Consider the following 18,846-nt stretch of genomic DNA (forward strand, 5'->3'; position numbering starts at 1 on the left):
TTTTATCATTATATCCTAGTGATAGTCATAATTAGCATATGCAGCGTTTCCCACTCAACCGTTTATTTGTGGCAGCTGCCAGGATTTAAACATCTGCCACAACATTTTGATTTGATTTTCTCATCAGGAGCGCAGCTGGAATCAATGTCCTCCTGAGACCTGAACTCTTGTTTGGTATGCATTTTAATTTCTCCCAGCAATCTAAGATCAGTAGGATCTGATGAGTACAAAACTAAACATATTATAAAGTCCCAGTGTCCTCAAATGAGACGATAATTAAGTCCAGTCTTCAAACAAGTGATTTCTAATTAACAGTGTCTTTTCTTGAATTTCAAAATTGGTCAAATTTGTCGTCATATTAAACTACAAACATTAATAATCATAAATTAAGTTTCAACCATAAAATGTGATCAGGTTTTGGACCTTGTCCACTTTGGTGTCAGATCAGCTGCAGACTGACTTGGCAGACATGGCTGCCAACTTGTTTTAACATGGATTAGTGTGCTGTTCAAATTATCCCTCCTCATGTTCACCAATGGAAACCTTGTTACGACTTTAACTTTCTCTCGATAGATATTTGATCATTTTTATCCTGGATGTTGTTTGTTAAAGCTTCATAAACTCCAGCTGATGTTTGACAAAACTTTATTACAAATCTGTGCGGCTGAATTTTGGGGAAGTTGGTCTGAAACAGCCTAGATACAATTAAGAGATGAAACAAGACACTTATGACATTTTAGGGTTCATTTAGTGGAATTAAGGGGAAATTTAAGGGCAGGAAAATTCAGCTGCTTTTTACTCATACCCACATTCTTCTCCAAGATCCATGCCTTGGTCTGGAAAACCTCTGCAGGGAGTCCTGTAATGGTTAATTTCTGGGTTCCTTCATCAAAGGAGAGTTTCATGTCAGGAGAAATGTCCTGGGCAGCTTTCTGGAAGCCCTCCTGCTGCAGGATGTAGAACATCACCGGGGACATATTCATTATCTCAGAGACACTGTCTGTCTGCCGTTTAATCTGATCCATGGCTTTAAGAACAATGTTCTCCACAGGGGCTTTGATTTGTTTTATATCGTCAGCTCCACCAGCCAAGGTCAAAATCCCCCTGGATGCATCCAGAACGGGGATGGCGTTTTCCCTGATAACAGAACGGACGTCTTTTTCTGCAACTTTCCATGCATGTGCGTTTGCTGGACATTCAAAGGCCGTGTACTGGGACATTTGCTCACGGAAGGCCTTTTGGGCGGTACTCATCCAATTATCGACGTGTTTGGAGGTCAGACCTTTCTGCCTCAAAAAGCTCGGGAGAGGGCTGAGTTTCACCTCTGGGTTATCCAAGTCCACGCTGCAGAAGAACGGACTCATCTGATCGTTGATGCTTTTTAACAGCTTCTTCATCAGAAGGAATTTCCAGACAACGTGGTGAACGCTCTCTGTGAAGGGCTCGGGCATCTTCCATGTTGGTCGCTCTTTGCCGTACAGGGCGGAGCCCAGGGACTCATGGTACGGATACATCTTGACAGGAATGGTCCGCATCACATAGTCTTGTTTTATGCAAATACTTTCCACAACTGCAGCAATACAGTGAATAAAAAAGAAAGATCAAGTAAGTGGTTGTTCTATTTACAGCTACACGGCATTTAAATGATACTGGACGTCTTTAAAGGTACTTTATGGCCAAAAGTATGTGGACACCCTTGTTCTTACATTTGCTTTTGATTAGAGTCTGTTTTTCCTGGTTTGGTCTAAGAAGTCCCAATGAAATGAAGTCTGTATGTAACAGCATGCAACAACATTTTATTAGTCCTCTGTTAGCTCACAGACTGCATAAAATAATGGATGTAGTTACCATAACGTCAAGTTTGTCAAGTTCTTGCACTGAGAGCATGGTCATTGTGGACGTAGCCACAGTGACATCACCTATTATTTTGTGACTGATGTTTTGAGGCTTCAAGTTCAGCATCTTGACCGTTGTAATCTTGTATTTTGGGACCAGATAAGGCCATATCTGAAGGGAGGGTGGAGCTTTGAAGCAGTGAGGATGGATCTGACTGAGAAGCTGAGGCGCTAACAGCAGACGAACTCTAAGCCTTAAGAAACGTAAACAGGTGAGTTATACAAAAATTCACCTCCATTGCAGTTGTCATGAATGTTGAAATTAGTTATTAAGACCAATACAGTTTTTGTACCAGGCTGTAAACATGTTTATTTCCACATGTTAACATGGGGGTCTATGGGGATTGACTCACTCTTGGAGCCAGCCTCAAGTGGACATTAGAACAACTACAGTTTTTAGCACTTTAGACTTTAGAAGTGAACGTAGCCTTCAGGTCTGAAAAGTTAAACCAATGCAGATATGCCTTAAACTTGCATTCTTCCCAATGGCCAGCAGGGGGCAACTCCACTGGTTGCAAAACAAAAGTCTGAGTGCATACAGCAGTCTGTGAGAAACAGTCTTCTTCAATGCAGCTGAAGATTTCACTGGTCGCTTAGTCTCAGAAAAAAAGTTAACTCTATCAGGAGCTGCACCTTGTTAAAATAAATCCAAACCTTTTAATTTAAAGGGACAGACACAGGAAGTGTCATGGCACAGCAGTCAGACAAGAGTCAGGTTACAAACCAATCACAGCCAACAGATATCTTTCCTTTCTTCTGTTAATATTCAGTCTGGTAAACACGGAAAAGTTGATCATGTTAGTGCAGGGCTACCCGGAGCTTTACATCTGTCCCACGGACGATAGGCCTACACACTTATAAACAGCTCCTGGAAGAAGATCAGCTCTGTGCTCTCAGGATTTCAGGTAAATAGGCCATGATATGGTGTTTATTAAGGTTGCTTCGCGACTTGTCACCACGCTCTTGAAAGCTGGCACAGAAAAGGCACGAGAGTAGCGTCCAGAGCCCGACCTCATGTTTTCCATATGGTTAAAGACGCGGCATGTGTGCGGCCCCTAATCTCCAGGGCTGGCACCTGCGGTTATTCCACAGGCTAGTTAATAACATGTCGGGCAGGAAATCCAAAGTGTGGGATCATTTTGAAAAGGTGAAGGACGAACCCAAGGTGATATGTAAACTCATCTTCATTGGTCGACTACAAACATGACGTATCATCTGAAACATGGAAGTAGCTACATGCCCATTAGCCCACAGCGTCATTAACAGGCGGCTCGCTCAGTGTGTGACGTGCACTTGGAGATAAAATATAGGCCTATATTAATGAAGGTTCATTAGTACGGTGTGTATTTCTCTGTAATGTAGCACAGTGTTAACAATGTTACTGATACTATTCTTTCTCACACCTTCAACTCAAACCACCAAAATATATCATTTCATCATTACATTCATATCAGAAACATGCAGGAGACTAGTCCACTGATGGACCCTGATGAGGACTGTTGGTCCACTGATGGACCCTGATGAGGACTGTTGGTCCACTGATGGACCCTGATGAGGACTGTTGGTCCACTAGGAACACTCTTAGGCGAGGGCAGACCTACTCACTAATACTAATGTTGGCTGATTGGCAGAAAATCCCTGAAACTAGGTTCTAAAATCTGGTGGAACGCACCAGAAACCAGAGGAGTGGAGGCCGATACAGCAACAGATGAGTGCCCATGAAGCCAGAGTCACATGTCACACTATTAAATGTGGGTAAAATGTCCAGGTGTCCACAAACTTTTGTCCAAACAGTGTATTACTTGTTTAGTCTCTCTGAGCTTGTTTCATTGGATTTCTAGATATTTGTTTCAAGGCTAGAACACACTTTAAAAATCAGTCAGTAAAAGATGAACAATGAAACTAAATAAAAACCTTTGGGGTCACTGAAAGTCGCGATGGCAGCCTGTTCGGGATCATGACGATATTTTCTGGCAGGGTCCAGTTCTTCTCAAAATACAACTCCAACATGTCTGGAGAGAAATCAGAGGTGAAGAACGTGTCACCACAGACACAAAATGTTGCAGACAGGAAACAGTATTTCAACAGTTGACGTACCTTTAACTACAGTCGGAGGAAGACTCTCCACTCGGACGCTCTCTGCTGCCTCCAGCGGCCGAGCGGTCAGTCCATGTCTCTGCAGCTTCTGGCTGGACCGACCAGGAACCTCTCCACATCTGCAAAATACTCCAGATTACTCCTTTAAAACTAAAACAGGCTCATCAGGTGACAAAGAATAAAGGAGGCCTGACTGGTTCAGGGTCTGTTAAATCAGATATTTTGCCCTCGCTCCTTTGTGTGTTTACTTTCTAATTTGGTTTTCCTTCTCAGAGTAAAAGATACCAGGCAGGAACTGTCGCTTCCTGTTTGTAAACAGTTCTACCAGTTGACGAAATTAACTTCACCCGTGTTCATTTAGGAGCCAGTGTTTGGTTTGTCCATTCTGAGTTACTGTAGGAACATGACAGTGCAACATGGTGATCTCTGTAGATGAGAACCTGCTCCCTTTGTAGATATAAGGTAACGAAAACACAGCGATTCTTGTTTTTAGGCAATTAGACACTAAAGAAAAGATACTACTTATTATACATTTCTTAATATGTCCCCCTGAATTTGACACTGGAGCTTTAAATATATATCCATCTGGATCTGATCTGGACGTGGTGAACGCTGTGGATCTGTGTATTTACTGCAGTGTCGTGTTCTTTACCTGCAGGTTTGTTAAAGGTGACCACGGCTCTGTTGGTCTCCCAGATGATCTCCAGATTGTAGCCGCTCTCGTCCAAACCCGAGACATTTTCCACCAGCATGCACAGCAGATCTCTGGACATGTTGTCGGACACATTGTCCAACACCACAGAGACGCTCTGAGCGGACGCTGACTCTGAGAGGAGACACATACAAACCTGCTTTAATATTGTTATCAAAGGAATTTATCTGTATTTGTTTTGAAGTTTAAAAACAGAACAAGTTGGTTGAAGAAGGATTAAAACACCATTCACATACTGGTGGCTGAGGCTACCATACAAGGTACCACCTGCTACTCAGTCAAAATTTTGCACAACTTGGAGAGAGTCTGAGAGTCCTGAACGGCCAGCCGTCCTGGTAGGGGATCCTGCAAAGACTCGGCCTACCTGAAGGTTTCTTCCTTTTTTCCCAAATAAGGTTTTTTTTAGGGAGTTTTTTCTGACATGCTTTGCAGGTCGAAGGCTGAAGACTCAAAGAACAACGAGATATAGCATAGCAGCACGGCAGCTTGCTCTCCACGCCTGACACGTTTCTGATCCAAGAAGCTATTCTCCCTCCAGTGGCACCTATACACCCCTGCCTCCTTATCACAACCCTGCTGGCTCTAACGTTACTTGCTGTTGTCCTGTTTCTACATTTACCCACGCCTTGACTACCAGCACCACCTAGCCGTTAGCTTAGCCCAAGCTAGCCAACGTGCTACATCCATAGCTTAGCTCAAGCTAGCCAACGTGCTACATCCATGGCCTGTGACAACATAATGCTCACAAAAGCAAATAAACAGATTACAGACCTTAAGGAAGACATCCGCCGACCATCTCAGGAACTGCAAGATAAGCAGGCCATGCTGACCTCCTGCTTGGAGCTGGCTCACGAACAGTCCTTGCACATTGTCTCCCTCAAAGCGGCCCTCCAGGACACCATCCCATGGGATACCTCCAATGGTCCGCGGCCTTCCTCTTCTTCCACACCCAGCCTCCAGACATCCTGGGCTGAAGTTGTGATCTGCGACAGAAAGAGACTCCAGGATGCGACTGCCTCTCCTCCTCGCCTGAGCCTCTCCAATCGCTTCGAGGCGTTAGCAGACAACCCAGATCTTCGCCCAGTTAGCATAGCTCAAGCTAACCAACGTGCTAGCCCCGCCGCTAGCTCTCTGCACACGGCTGCTGGTGGTTGTGCAACGCCTGGCTCTGGAAAAACCGCTGGCCCCTCTCCACCTGCGGCTACTGGTGCTTCGCCCTCGGGCTCAGGTAGCTCCACATCTGGGGTTACGTCAGCTAGTCCTACACCTGCGGCTGATGGCGTCCCCGCGGCTTCCCGCTCCGACGGCCCCGCAGTCCCTGGTGCCGTGGCGGTTGCTGGGGCACCGCCTCCCCGCTCCAGGTGCCCTGCCTCTGGGATCATCGTGGCTGGCTCCACATTGGCAGCTGGCGGTGTACCCACGGCTCGCCGCCCCGGCAGCCCAGCGCCAATGGGTGACGTGGAGCCCTCCTCCCCGCCAGCACCCGCTGGTACCCAGAGTGGCTCTGCTGCGGTCCCGGATCACCAGCTCTCCTCCCGGACAACTACCTCTGCTTCACGTCGCAAATTCCTGAAGGAAGCCGTCCTCAGATGCTCCGGAGGCCTCCTCCACCCCACGCTCCCGGCAGACTCTCCTCCTCCTAGGGCTGTAACGGCTGATCCACCGCAACACCTGTCCGACCGTGCCCGGTCATCGATCCCGCGGCCAGCGGACGACCCGGACACTGGCTCGCCACCATCCAACCCAGCAAAAACCCTTCCTTGCCCGCTCTTCCCTCCAACCACCCTGATCATCGGAGACTCCATCACAAGGAATATCCGCTTCTTCAATGCCACCACCTGTTGTTTCCCCGGAGCCACAGTCCTGGTAATCCTGGGAAAACTCCCTGGGCTGCTGCAGTCACTCCCTTCCTCCATCACCCGCATCGTGGTGTATGTAGGGACCAACGACCTGGCACGGGGCGCCTCTGAGCTGACCAAAAGTGCTTTCACCTCCCTCCTGGACTTCCTACGCACTTGTGGAAAGTCCGTTTTTATCTCCGGTCCCATTCCCACACTTGATCGTGGGGACGCTCACTTCTCCAGGCTGCTCCTGCTGAATACCTGGCTCAGGCCTGCCTGCTACGCTTGAGGCTTCAATGTCGTGGACAATTTTAATCTTTTCTGGAACCGTCCCTCTTTCTTCAAACACAATGGCATTCACCCTACCTCCCTGGGAAGCCGCACGCTGGCAACCAATATTCAGCATGCCGTACATCACGCGCCACGTGCGTTACTATTTACATCACATGCCCCCTCCACCGACACACTTCGTCACGCCGTTCCAACTGCAGCACAGAGCACAGTCTCGCTCACCAGCGCCCCCGCCTGACCATATCAAACATTAATCCTCCCACCTGAGACATTCCCCATACAGTCCATCATAAAACACAGACCACCCAGCCCTTACTGCACTAAGACTGTGAATTACAAAAACCTATCCCCCATCTTCTGCATTCCTGCCACCCCCTGTGCTACTCAAACCCAACAACACCTGAAACTGGCTCTACTCAACACCCGCTCACTGACCAACAAAAGTGCCATCCTACATGAATTCATCACTGACAATAAACTGGACTTCCTCTGCCTCACCGAAACCTGGCACAAACCCCTGGATTACTTCTCCCTAAACCAGACCACACCCACTGACTACACCTACACCGACAAACCCCGCCCAGACGGACAGGGTGGTGGCGTTGCTGCCATCTACAGGAAACGCTTTAAAATATCCACAATCTCCATACCTCCTGCTCAGTCCTTCGAACAAGTCGCCCTCAAACTGTCTGGTCCCACTTCCCTGGTCATCGCCATCATCCACCGCCCTCCCAAATCAAACAAGTCCTTCCTCTCAGACCTCGCCGAATTCCTCACCCAGCTATCCACCGTATCCCCCTCAGTTCTCCTGCTGGGGGACTTCAATATCCACATCGATGATCCAAACTGCAAAAGTGCAATAGACCTCCTGGAACTGCTCCACTGCCTTCACTTCACCCAGCATGTCCACTTCCCCACCAACTGTCGCGGCCACATCCTGGACCTAGTCTGCTCCGCCGGTCTCACCCTCCGGTAACTCTCCAGTACCAACCTCCACATCTCGGATCACCTGGCCATCACTGTGGACTTCAAGACCCCCCCCCAAAACTCAAACGCATTATATCCTTCAGAAATATCAAGTCCATCTCCCCCTCTGCTTTCTCTGACTCACTGGCAAACACGTTGTCCGCATCCACCACCCTGCTGACCCCAAACCCCTCTGACCTGGTCACCCACTACAACAACACACTGTCCCTCTGCCTCGACAAACTGGCTCCCTTAAAAACCAAAACTGTCTCATTTACTCACTCATCTCCCTGGTACACTCCTGAAGTCCATCACATGAAAACCCATAAGCGCCAGCTTGAAATACTTTACAAGAAAACCAGTCTCACAGTCCATCTCCATGCCTATACAGACCACCTTTCAAACTACAAAGATGCCCTCACTGCCGCCCGGTCCAACTATTACTCACAACTCATTCACTCTGGCTCCAATAACCCCAAGACTCTCTTTTCCACTGTCAATAAAGTCCTCAAACCCTGCGACAACACCCTCTCCTCCATCACAACTGACAAACGCAACTCCTTCCTGGCATTTTTTCAATCAAACCCCCCCCCCCCCAATCTCAGTCTCTCCGGCGCTCACCGCCTCCACCACCACTCAATCACTGTCACACTTCACCCCTGTCTCCCCCCTGGAACTCCTCCCCATCATCTCCAAGATGAAAAGCTCCACTTCCGTCCTGGACCCCACATCATCCTCCATCATCAAAGTCTGTCTCCCAACTATCTCCCCACTCATCACTACCATCATTAACTCCTCCCTCACCTCTGGCTCTATCCCTAAATCCCTGAAACTGGCTGCTGTCACCCCCATCCTCAAAAAACCCGGCCTGGACCCTGACGTCATCTCAAATTTCCGTCTCATCTCGAACCTTTCCTTTCTGTCAATAATTCTGGAACGTGTTGTCGCCTCCCAAATCAAAACCTACCTCTGCTCTCGTGAACTATATGAACCATTTCAATCCAGATTCCGCCCTCAACACAGTACCGAAACCGCCCTCCTCAAAATCACTAACGACCTCCTCCTCTCTGCCGACTCTGGCCACCTCAACATACTCATCCTCCTCGACCTCACTGCTGCCTTTGACACTATCAACCACACCACTCTGCTGTCCCGCCTACAAACTTCCCTCAACATCACTGGCTCTGCTCTCTCCTGGCTCAAATCATACCTCACCGACAGACATCAGTTCATCCACATCAACAACTGCACATCTGCCACCGTCCCCCTACTTCAAGGTGTCCCTCAGGGCTCGGCACTTGGTCCTCTCCTCTTCATCATCTACCTACTCCCCCTTGGTTCCATCATCCGTCGTCATGGTCTCCATTTCCACTGCTACGCTGACGACATCCAAATCTACATCTCCACAAAATCCATCACCCTGGCCACCCGCTCTACCCTCACCAACTGTCTGACTGAACTCCAATCATGGCTGCAAGCCAACTTCCTCAAACTCAACTGTGACAAATCTGAAATAATACTCATCGGCCCAAAATCCTTCTCTACAGCAACACAAAACTTCACCCTCAGCATTGGCAACAACACCCTCTCTCCCTCCCCATTCATCCGCAACCTTGGTATCATCTTCGACAGTAACCTCTCGTTTGAACATCACATCAGCCGCCTCGCCCAAACTGCCTTCTTTCACCTTAGAAACATTGCCCGTCTCCATCCATTACTCTCCTTCTCTCATCCATGCTTTCATCACCTCAAGACTGGACTACTGCAACAGCATCCTCTACGGCTCATCATCCAAAGTCCTCAACAAACTTCAGTACATCCAAAACTTGCTGCCCGCCTCCTCACCCACACCAGCTCCCGTGAACATATAACCCCTGTCCTGCAAAACCTACACTGGCTCCCTGTCCCGTACAGAATCAATTTCAAGATCCTCCTCCTCACCCACAAAGCCCTCCACAGCCAGGCCCCCTCTTACCTCACGGACATGCTCCACCACCACACTCCCTCCCGCGACCTTCGATCATCCGACAAAAACCTCCTCTCACCTCCACACAGGACCAAGCACCGAACCTGGGGCGACAGAGCCTTCTCCATAGCCGCCCCCTCCCTCTGGAACACCCTCTCTATACACATCCGTGACTGTCCAAATCCATCCACCTTCAAATCACTCCTCAAAACCCACCTTTTCAAATCTGCTTTTAACCTTTAACATTAGCTTTTTGTTCTCGGTTCCTCATGTGCCCTCCTTTTCTTTGTTTTGCACTATGCTTTTGCACCTTGTTGTTTTATATTGTCCTTGTCTTCGGTTTATCTCTTTGCACTTACATGTATGTACTTTTTTTCTTTGGTTTTAAATGTAAAGCGTCTTTGATAGCTGTAAAAGCGCTGTATAAATAAAATGTATTATTATTATTATTATTATTATTATATACTATATATACACTGGATTTCCCAAGTATTGTCTTTAAGGGGAGACACTCCAGGTGAGTAGGGTAAAAATTTTAACTAAAATACCAAAATAACACTTCTTTGTGTGTTGTCTGCACAACAATGAAAAGACACATTGTGCTGGCAGAAGGTGGAGCCTCAAGAAACATGTACAGAACATATAAAATGGGCCCTAAGACAGAACCTGGAGGTACACCACAAGTGATATGGGCAGAAGAGCAGGAGGAGAGGCCACCGACCTGACCTGATAAATAGGAGGCAAACCACTTGAGGGCAGTTCCCTGGATGCCAACCAGTTCTTGAAGACAGTTTAATAATACACAATGATCAACACTGTCAAAGGCGGCACTGAAGTCTGGGAGGATTAAAATGGCACATTTACCACTATCTACAGACAGCAGGTCAGTTGACACTTTGAGTGGGGCAGATTCTGTGCTGTGTCGAGCCCTAAAACCTGACTGACATTTCTCCATGATGTTGTTATTAGCTAGATAAGATGGAAGCTGTGAGGAGACAGTTTTCTTTGGACAAGAAAAGAAGCTTGGAGATGCAACGAAAATATTTTAGTACATATTTGTCAAGGTTCGGCTTTTTAATGAGAGGAAGGACTACAGCATGTTTAAAACAGGATGGTACAGTTCCATTTGTTAAACTACTATCTATAATAGTTTGGGTGTTGTCATCTCTTTGTCTCTCTTTCCACTGGATAACTCTGAGCTGTACCTCCCTATTAATCACACAGAAATCCTTGTAACTGGGTCACAGCATATCACTTAACAAACACTGCTATCTACTGGTTACCTGTCACAGGACATGAAGCCAAAACCAAAAAGTCTGATCACATCACACAGATTTTAGCCTCTTTACATCGGCTCCCTGTTTGTTGTAGGATTGATGTTAAAATCTTATTGATTACTTTTAAGGCTCCAGATTACATGTTAGACCTGTTAGTCCCTTATGAACCTTTGCCTGCTTTGAGATCCTCAGGCAGACGTCTTCTGCTTGTTCCAGAGTCCAGACTGAAAACTCTCCCTCCTAAAAACTTCTATCAGAAAGCATATCCTGATTTTATCTGAGCTGTCTGTCTATTTTATTGCTCTCTTATTGATTTTATTTCCTATTTATTATCTTCATCTTGGGTTTGGCCTTCCTTATTTTACCTTTTACTTGGAAGACATTTCATGACATGGTATTCACTCCACAGCAAAGTTTTGTTAGGCGAGGACAAAATCTTTCATTTATTCTGTCGTATTTCTTCATTAATCTGACCCAGTAAGATCTGTACTGGTGCCTCTACTGATGTGTTTGACTTTGATAGCAGGATTATTCATAGTTGCTGAGAAATATTCTATTAATTTTGAACATGTAATTTTTGAGCAGAGGCCTAAACTAAAATCATAAAAATAAAAATTTGCAGAACAAACTTTCTTTAGTTTTAGTGTTTTCTTTTTAGTCCGACAGTTTGTTTTTACCCTCTTTGTTCTCTGCAGGAGCTCCGTCTGCGGGTTCAACGCCTGACGCCTGAGTCTTTGAATCTGTCGCTGGATCTAAGAATTAAAAAAATAAAATAAAAATCAGGTTTAAATGAATTATCTGCACACATGAACTCAGTGAAACACAGCACAAACGGTCCAGAGTGTTGAAGGAAGCACAAATCAAATATCTGATTCCAAACCAAAGACGAGAAACAATTATATTTCACAGTTTCAGGCTGTTTTACCTCCTGAGGTGTCGTCACTGCTCGTCGGACTCTGAGAAGTGAAAACAAAAACACACACTGAATGAAAATATCTCTAAAAATCTCTTCTACATGCCGACTGATTAACCTCAGACATTTAAAGATTTTAATTTAGCTGGGAAATAAAGCCTCACTTTACCCAGATTTCATGTGCATGCAAATAAACATTATATCATTATATTATTATTATTATTATTATTACTAATATAATGGAGAAATGAGAACAAACAAAAAACAAAATGTGTCGCCCTGCAGTTGTTTGCCTTTGTAAACCAATCAGGTTCAACAGTTTTCATCTATGTCTGTCCAGAGTCATGTGGAGCCATGCAGAGGTTCAAATCTGGATTAGATTAGATTAGATTAGATTAGATTAGATTAGATTAGACTAACTTTATTGTCTACCTGAGTGGAAAATTGTCTTTGGCTCCTCCAACATTAAGTTACATTACAAACAAAGTCACACGACCACCATACATCACAAAGCAATAGTGCAAATAGACAAGAAATACCAGCAGATGAATGGTATAGCAGGTGACAATATAAACCAAATAAAAGCACTTAAAATTCTTTGCTTTCCCTGGTGCTGTCATTTTGCATTCAGTGCTTGTATGGCATATGAAAGATTTCCTATATTTGTTACGGCTTGCCCTCGGGGCCCTGAATCAGCGGCCGGATGGAAGCAATTCAAACTCTGAATTTAAAGGGTGTGAGGCATCTCCAGATATCTGTCTGGCCTTCCTGCCTACTGCCCTGTTAAATACCTCACAGAGTTGTTGTTGGGACTTACCAACCACTTTCCCTGCAACATTGACAATAGTGGAGAGCTTGTTTTTGTGCTTCACACTCAAATTGCCGTACCAGGCAGTTATGTTGAACTGCAGTACACTTTCAACCAGGCCTCTGCATGCCGTTTCAAGTATATGTTGACTTACACCAAAGCTCTTCAACTTCCTGATTAAAAACAGTCGCTGATTTGCTCTCTTAAAAACACTTTCTGAGTTTTCATTAAAATTTAAGGTTTGGTCAATAATAGTGCCTAAGTATTTAAAATGGTTCACTACCTCCACAAGCTGGTTGTTAAGTACAGCAGGAACGATGCTACTAGCTCCCTTTTTTGTTTGTACTATGAGTTCTTTAGTTTTGGCCACGTTAATTTCCAGATTACTGGCCTGACACCAGTCCTGCAGGAGGGAGACCTGTCTAAAATAGGCATCCTCATGTGTGATATTATTTTCTGTTACAAGTCCGGCCAAGGCCATGTCATCAGCATATTTAAATAACTTAACATTGCTGCAATTCACAGTCATATTTGTGTAAATTGAAAACAATAAAGGCGACAACACACAGCCTTGTGGTGCTCCAGTATTTAAAACAAGCTCATCTGAGTAGGCCCCATTCATTAAAACTCTTTGAGGGCGGTCAGTTAAAAAACTTCTGATCCAGTGAATGAGCCCACCATTTACATTCATCATAAAAAGTTGTTGTAAAAGAATGTCAATTTGCATTGTGTTAAAAGCAGAGCTAAAATCAATAAAAAGAACACGGGCAAATGATGCTGCAAAGAAGCTACAAATTCAGAAAGACAGATGCTTCACAGACGTCTTCAGCTCAGCAGCACAGATTCAAGATGGACACCAACAATTAGTGTCACCAAATCAGTATCTGACCAAACGTCTCTCCCTCTGCTCCTAAGATATGAATGATGACCAGAGAACATTATGATGTCACAGTGACCTTTGACCTCTTGGACATAAAATGGCATTCCTTTATCATTATATCCTAGTGATAGTCATAATTAGCATATGCAGCGTTTCCCACTCAACTGTTTACTTGTGGCAGCTGCCAGGATTTAAACATCTGCCACAACATTTTGATTTGATTTTCTCATCAGGAGCGCAGCTGGAATCAATGTCCTCCTGAGACCTGAACTCTTGTTTGGTATGCATTTTAATTTCTCCCAGCAATCTAAGATCAGTAGGATCTGATGAGTACAAAACTAAACATATAATAAAGTCCCAATGTCCTCAAATGAGACGATAATTAAGTCCAGTCTTCAAACAAGTGATTTCTGATTAACAGTGTCTTTTCTTGAATTTCAAAATTGGTCAAATTTGTCGTCATATTAAACTACAAACATTAATAATCATAAATTAAGTTTCAACCATAAAATCTGATCAGGTTTTGGACCTTGTCCACTTTGGTGACAGACCAATCTGGAAACCCATCGGTAAAAAAACAAAAAAAAACCAAACAACTTTTTTCTTCCTTTACCTCTGGAGGCACAGCCTGGAGTTTTTCGACTAATGGAAGTGCAGGGGCCTCGGCGATCGCTCACACCCTTCACTTCCGGCGGTGCCCCCAGGGAATCGCTGTGTTGTTTACAAATAATTCGGGTAGAAAACCAGCAGAGTTTAGCTATATATCACATTTTTCACGTCACTATATCACCGTGTAGACTAATCTGATGTTTGTTAAGTCTATAAACACAATGACTGAAAAAACGTTACTATTTCTGTGTGCACGTTTTTATTTTAATTAACATGGTTGTCATAGATTAGCTGGGCTAGCCGTTAGCTGTTAACGTTAGCCATTAGCGGTGTCTGTAATAACCATACACTGTATAAAAATAAGGTAATAACTCAATAAACGGTCCGTGAATAAAATGTTTTTTCCAGCAGATATCTTAGTTACAACATGATTGAGCTAGCAAAGCAGTTTTGTGTTGCTATGTGTGGTATTTATTCAGTTTTGGGAAATCACGATGTGTAGAAAGCATCAGTGGCTGCAGCTGACAGGGACAGTTAGCAAAGCTAACAACAGGACGTCATCTGTTAAAAGCCTCCCGTTGTCGGATATGACATGAAACTACTCCAGTTAGCTCAATCATGTTGTAACTAAGACATCCGCTGGAAAAAAAAAAAAAATTCAAAATCAAAGCCCCGCCCTCCCCCCCTCTCTAGTCGTCTTTCACACAGGGCTGCCAACAGATTCTACAATGTAGATTGCAGAATCTGTCTTGAGAGATCAGCTGCAGACTGACTTGGCAGACATGGCTGCCAACTTATTTTAACATGGATTAGTGTGTTGTTCAAATTATCCCTCCTCATGTTCACCGATGGAAACCTTGTTACGACTTTTACTTCCTCTAGATAGTCAAGTTTGATCAGCAAGGACCACAAGATAGGACAAAAAAGTGTCCACGAACGAGGACAACACGTCGAAGTAGTTGTATACTACTTATAAAGTATAAGGTCAAGTAAACCCAAAATGTGATGTCATCATATGAGGTCACCATGTTTGGTTATTTATCACTCCACGCTCTTGCAGCAGTGATGAAACGGCAAAACACATCAACAAAACCAGCATCAGATGGACTGTATTCATAATCAATACGCCACAATAATATCAATAACCAGCACCAATTCATCAGTCAATGAGTGTGTGTGTGTGTGTGTGTGGGCGGCGCATAAGCAGGATGGAAACAGAGGGTTCAGTGGGGACGGAGCACCTGCTGCAGCACACCAACACGCCGTCTGTGGTCATCTTGACTTGACCAGCAGACTTCACTACAAGCTGATTGGCTGCTGAAACAGGTAACGTGCTTTAAAACCACCATTTGACCAGCTGAGTGTCAGGTGACATCATCAGCTGGCTTGAGTTGAGCTCAGATCAGCCAGTTCACACCGCTGACACTTTTCTCTGCAGCGTTCTAAAATGGTTTTGTCTCGTCGAGAATCTTTGGTCTGAACTGGACTTCTAAGACTCGGTGCAACACAAAAACTAAACCTTAAGGCCTCTAGTTTCGCAGACCGGGCGCGGTGGGGGCGCAGCGCACCTGCGCTTCGCCAACTGGGTGTGGCCAGGTGGATTTTGCAAGTTTGGCACATCGTGCGCCTGGCGCAGCTACTCCTCTTTCCCACCTCCGTCCCTCCTACCTGCGCATGTCAGAAAGAGGGAGGAGAGAAGGCATGGAGTGGGTTTTACACACATCACACCAATCAAATGAGCCCCTCTCCTCGCCCTTAAATGCGCCACGCAAAGGTGTAATGAGAGTTTACTCAGTTTGCCATGGCAGAAGAGAGCAGCAGCGTCAGACGGCCAAACTTAGGAGGACTCCAAGGAGGAAACTGATGTTTCGGTCTGGGAGGTCCAAGTTCACAGTGTCCGAATATACGGAACTGCGAGCAGACCTCCACGGGCTGATGATGCAAAGGTAGCCTGGGAGGAGTTTACCACAATTGTAGTCTGAGTGGGCCGAAGTTCGCTGCATAGATCAGCCTCTCATTGGGCAGAACAAGCCACCCGCTGAAGTCCCGCCCTACCACCTCCGGTTGAAGTTTTCAATACGTCCTTTACTAACTTTTGCGGTGTTTGATCTTGCGGGGATGTAGCCATTTTTCTGCCATGGTTCGCGTCTTGTAGGTGATATTTTTGTGGGCGTGTTACACCAAAACCTGTTTCCCCCGGCAATATTTTTGCAAGCACACCGTTGCAAACGGTGCCAATCCCCTTTGATCTGACATCAGATGTGACGGGACAGTCATATAGAGATACATTTATGTGCTGATTGCAGATAGTTGCATTAAATAGTGGTTTTGTGGCTATTTATTGCATCGTTAATGTGCCTGATATTCTGGAAACCTGCCTGTGAGGTTTTGGCGACGTGTGCGCACTGTCCGCTGGTCAGCCAAACTTCTGCTACACCTGCGCTGACAGTAGACCCGATTTCAGCTGGTGAGCTTTTAGCGCACCTTCAGCGAAGCCTTTATGAACGAAACTGTCACTGCGCCAAGCTGGATCTGTCGACACCTCCCCCTGCTGCGCCGCCACACCCATCTCAGCGCACCTCGGTCTGCCAAACTACCAAACTGAGTGCGCCTCGGGCAAGTTGGTCTGAAACAGCCTAGATACAATTAAGAGATGAAACAAGACACTTGTGACATTTTAGGGTTCATTTAGTGGAATTAAGGGGAAATTTAAGGGCAGGAAAATTAAGAGTTTCAAAGTTAACATGTCACTTATACATTCACTATGTACTGTCCTTCCAACATGTCGTCTTCAGGATGTTTTTGAACCACTGAATAAAACATTATCGTGATCATTAGATGATCATTAACGTGCTGGTCGGTCAGGTTATAAACACGCCCTGTCAGAGTCCACGACAGGAACAACACAATGAGAACGAAGAGTTAAAGTCCAACTTCCTGCTGCCGTCACACATCTAGGGAATTCATTTACATGTAGACATGTAGGCTATTGTGTTATAGAAGGAGCAGGTGACTGACTTTAAACCAGCCAAACACACACAGTCAGTGTTGTGTTCAGGGACTGTAGGAAAGTTATTGAAGGAGGACGCCTGAACACTCAATGTAGTGAGCGAAGCTTCAGCTCCTCTACATCTAAATAAGGTTTCACTACACTGAAGCTATCCACGGAGAAATGTAGCAGCTAAGCTACGAGAAAACGGCAAAAGTAACTTGGTACTCTCAGTTACTTTTATTTTTTGACTTATGTCCAATCAGTGTTTTGTCAGTGATCAGAAGAACTGCCAGCCAAACAAAATATATTCAGCTGAACTGTTTATTATAAAATAACAGACTAAAATTCAGACTTTGTGACATTTGAACATGTCCTCCAATGACATGACTTCATTAGTCGGCTCTCTGTCTTTCTCTCTCCTCCTCCCCCTCAACACATTTCTCTGTCTCGGCCTCTTTCAGTCGGCTCTCTGGCTCTGTCACTAACTCAGAAACTGAATTCCTATGCCCATGTGCTGACCCTTTCCTTCAAGAGCACATGTGTTTTTCTGGAGTCTCATGTGGTAAAGACAGTCCTTGAACACAACACCACCTCCTCCTGCAGAGTGAGATTCTTTTCAACAGCAGTGTTATTCTGGCATGAAGAAATGTAGACACACCCCTGTTCAGCCTCCTTCCTCCAACAGTAATAATATTCCTCCTGCAGGATGTTTACGCCACAGCCTGAACACTGCTCAGAGTATCCTTTCACAATCAAGGTCTGCCTGGAGCTTTTATTTCAAGAGCAGAGAATAATGAGGAACTGACGTCAGGTCGACTGACAGAGCTCCACGCACTGACACAGACTGAGAGACGTGGTCGAAAGGTGCAGAGAAAACTTGTAAGTGGAGTTAAAATTAAATTCTCCTGGTGCCCCTACATCTCACTGGGGGCAGCTGAACATGTAAAGTTGGTCCTGAAGGTGGCGCTGGAGGAAAGGTTAATGTGTAACCTGAGGCTGGCATGAAATGTAGTCTTTAACATAAAATTTGAAAAACCGTAGAACTACAAATCCCAGAGGTCAGAGGTCACAGTTATTACACTGAAGCTTGTGTATGTTATATATTACATAATATAACGTGTCTGTGACATCGTCTCTACTTACAGCTGCAGAAATCAGACGTAACGTCACTGTTCGATTCTCCAGAATGATCTCATGGTTCTTCCTGGCGAGGACTCGTTCTCTCACTGAAATCACATCAAACACTCAGTTATTGGGGCATCGGTAGCATAGTGGATAGTGCCGGCACCCCACACACAGAGGCATTGCCTCGCTGCAGCGGTCGCGGGTTCGACTCTGGCTCACGACCATTTGCTGCATGTCATCCCCCACTCTCTCTCACTCCCCCATTTCACTCTCTCCTGTCAATTAAAGGCAAAAAAGCCCAAAAAAATAATTAAAAAAAAAAAAGACTCAGTTATTTATTGTAATCAGGTCACCAGCAGATATCACTGTCTACAGAGACACCAGGAAGTACACTACCTGCTCAGGTACGCTGTACACTAGCTGTATGCAGAGCGGAGTGAATGTGTGATTAACTTAACCGTTGGTTCATTCATG

The 18,846-nt window shown here is 45.3% G+C and overlaps 3 protein-coding genes across 3 annotated transcripts in view; all 3 read right to left on the reverse strand.

The window, feature by feature from the left end:
* The window catches only part of LOC125890731 (golgin subfamily B member 1-like), a 104,404-nt gene that overhangs the window by 76,965 nt on the left and 8,593 nt on the right, over positions 1-18,846 (reverse strand). The gene's annotated exons all lie outside the window — the stretch shown is intronic.
* The window catches only part of LOC125890729 (protein mono-ADP-ribosyltransferase PARP14-like), a 72,526-nt gene that overhangs the window by 45,922 nt on the left and 7,758 nt on the right, over positions 1-18,846 (reverse strand). Inside the window, 6 exon segments of the mRNA XM_049579507.1 lie at positions 3,993-4,089; positions 4,092-4,111; positions 4,645-4,818; positions 11,723-11,797; positions 11,971-12,001; positions 18,391-18,473. Coding sequence (XP_049435464.1) covers positions 3,993-4,089; positions 4,092-4,111; positions 4,645-4,818; positions 11,723-11,797; positions 11,971-12,001; positions 18,391-18,473 — 480 coding nt within the window.
* LOC125890745 (protein mono-ADP-ribosyltransferase PARP14-like) lies at positions 326-3,841 on the reverse strand. The gene is made up of 2 exons (XM_049579543.1): positions 3,810-3,841; positions 326-1,570 (listed from the first exon to the last, which is right to left on the reverse strand). Exon 2 carries the CDS (start codon positions 1,533-1,535, stop codon positions 744-746), a length of 792 nt encoding a protein of 263 aa, XP_049435500.1. The 5' UTR covers positions 1,536-1,570; positions 3,810-3,841; the 3' UTR covers positions 326-743.

This window comes from Epinephelus fuscoguttatus, linkage group LG6, assembly GCF_011397635.1.
Source record: "Epinephelus fuscoguttatus linkage group LG6, E.fuscoguttatus.final_Chr_v1".
NCBI lineage: Eukaryota > Metazoa > Chordata > Actinopteri > Perciformes > Serranidae > Epinephelus > Epinephelus fuscoguttatus.

Bases quoted from the DNA above. Each gene is read 5' to 3' on its own strand.
- LOC125890745 (XM_049579543.1), bottom strand. From the start codon at position 1,535: ATGCGGACCATTCCTGTCAAGATGTATCCGTACCATGAGTCCCTGGGC.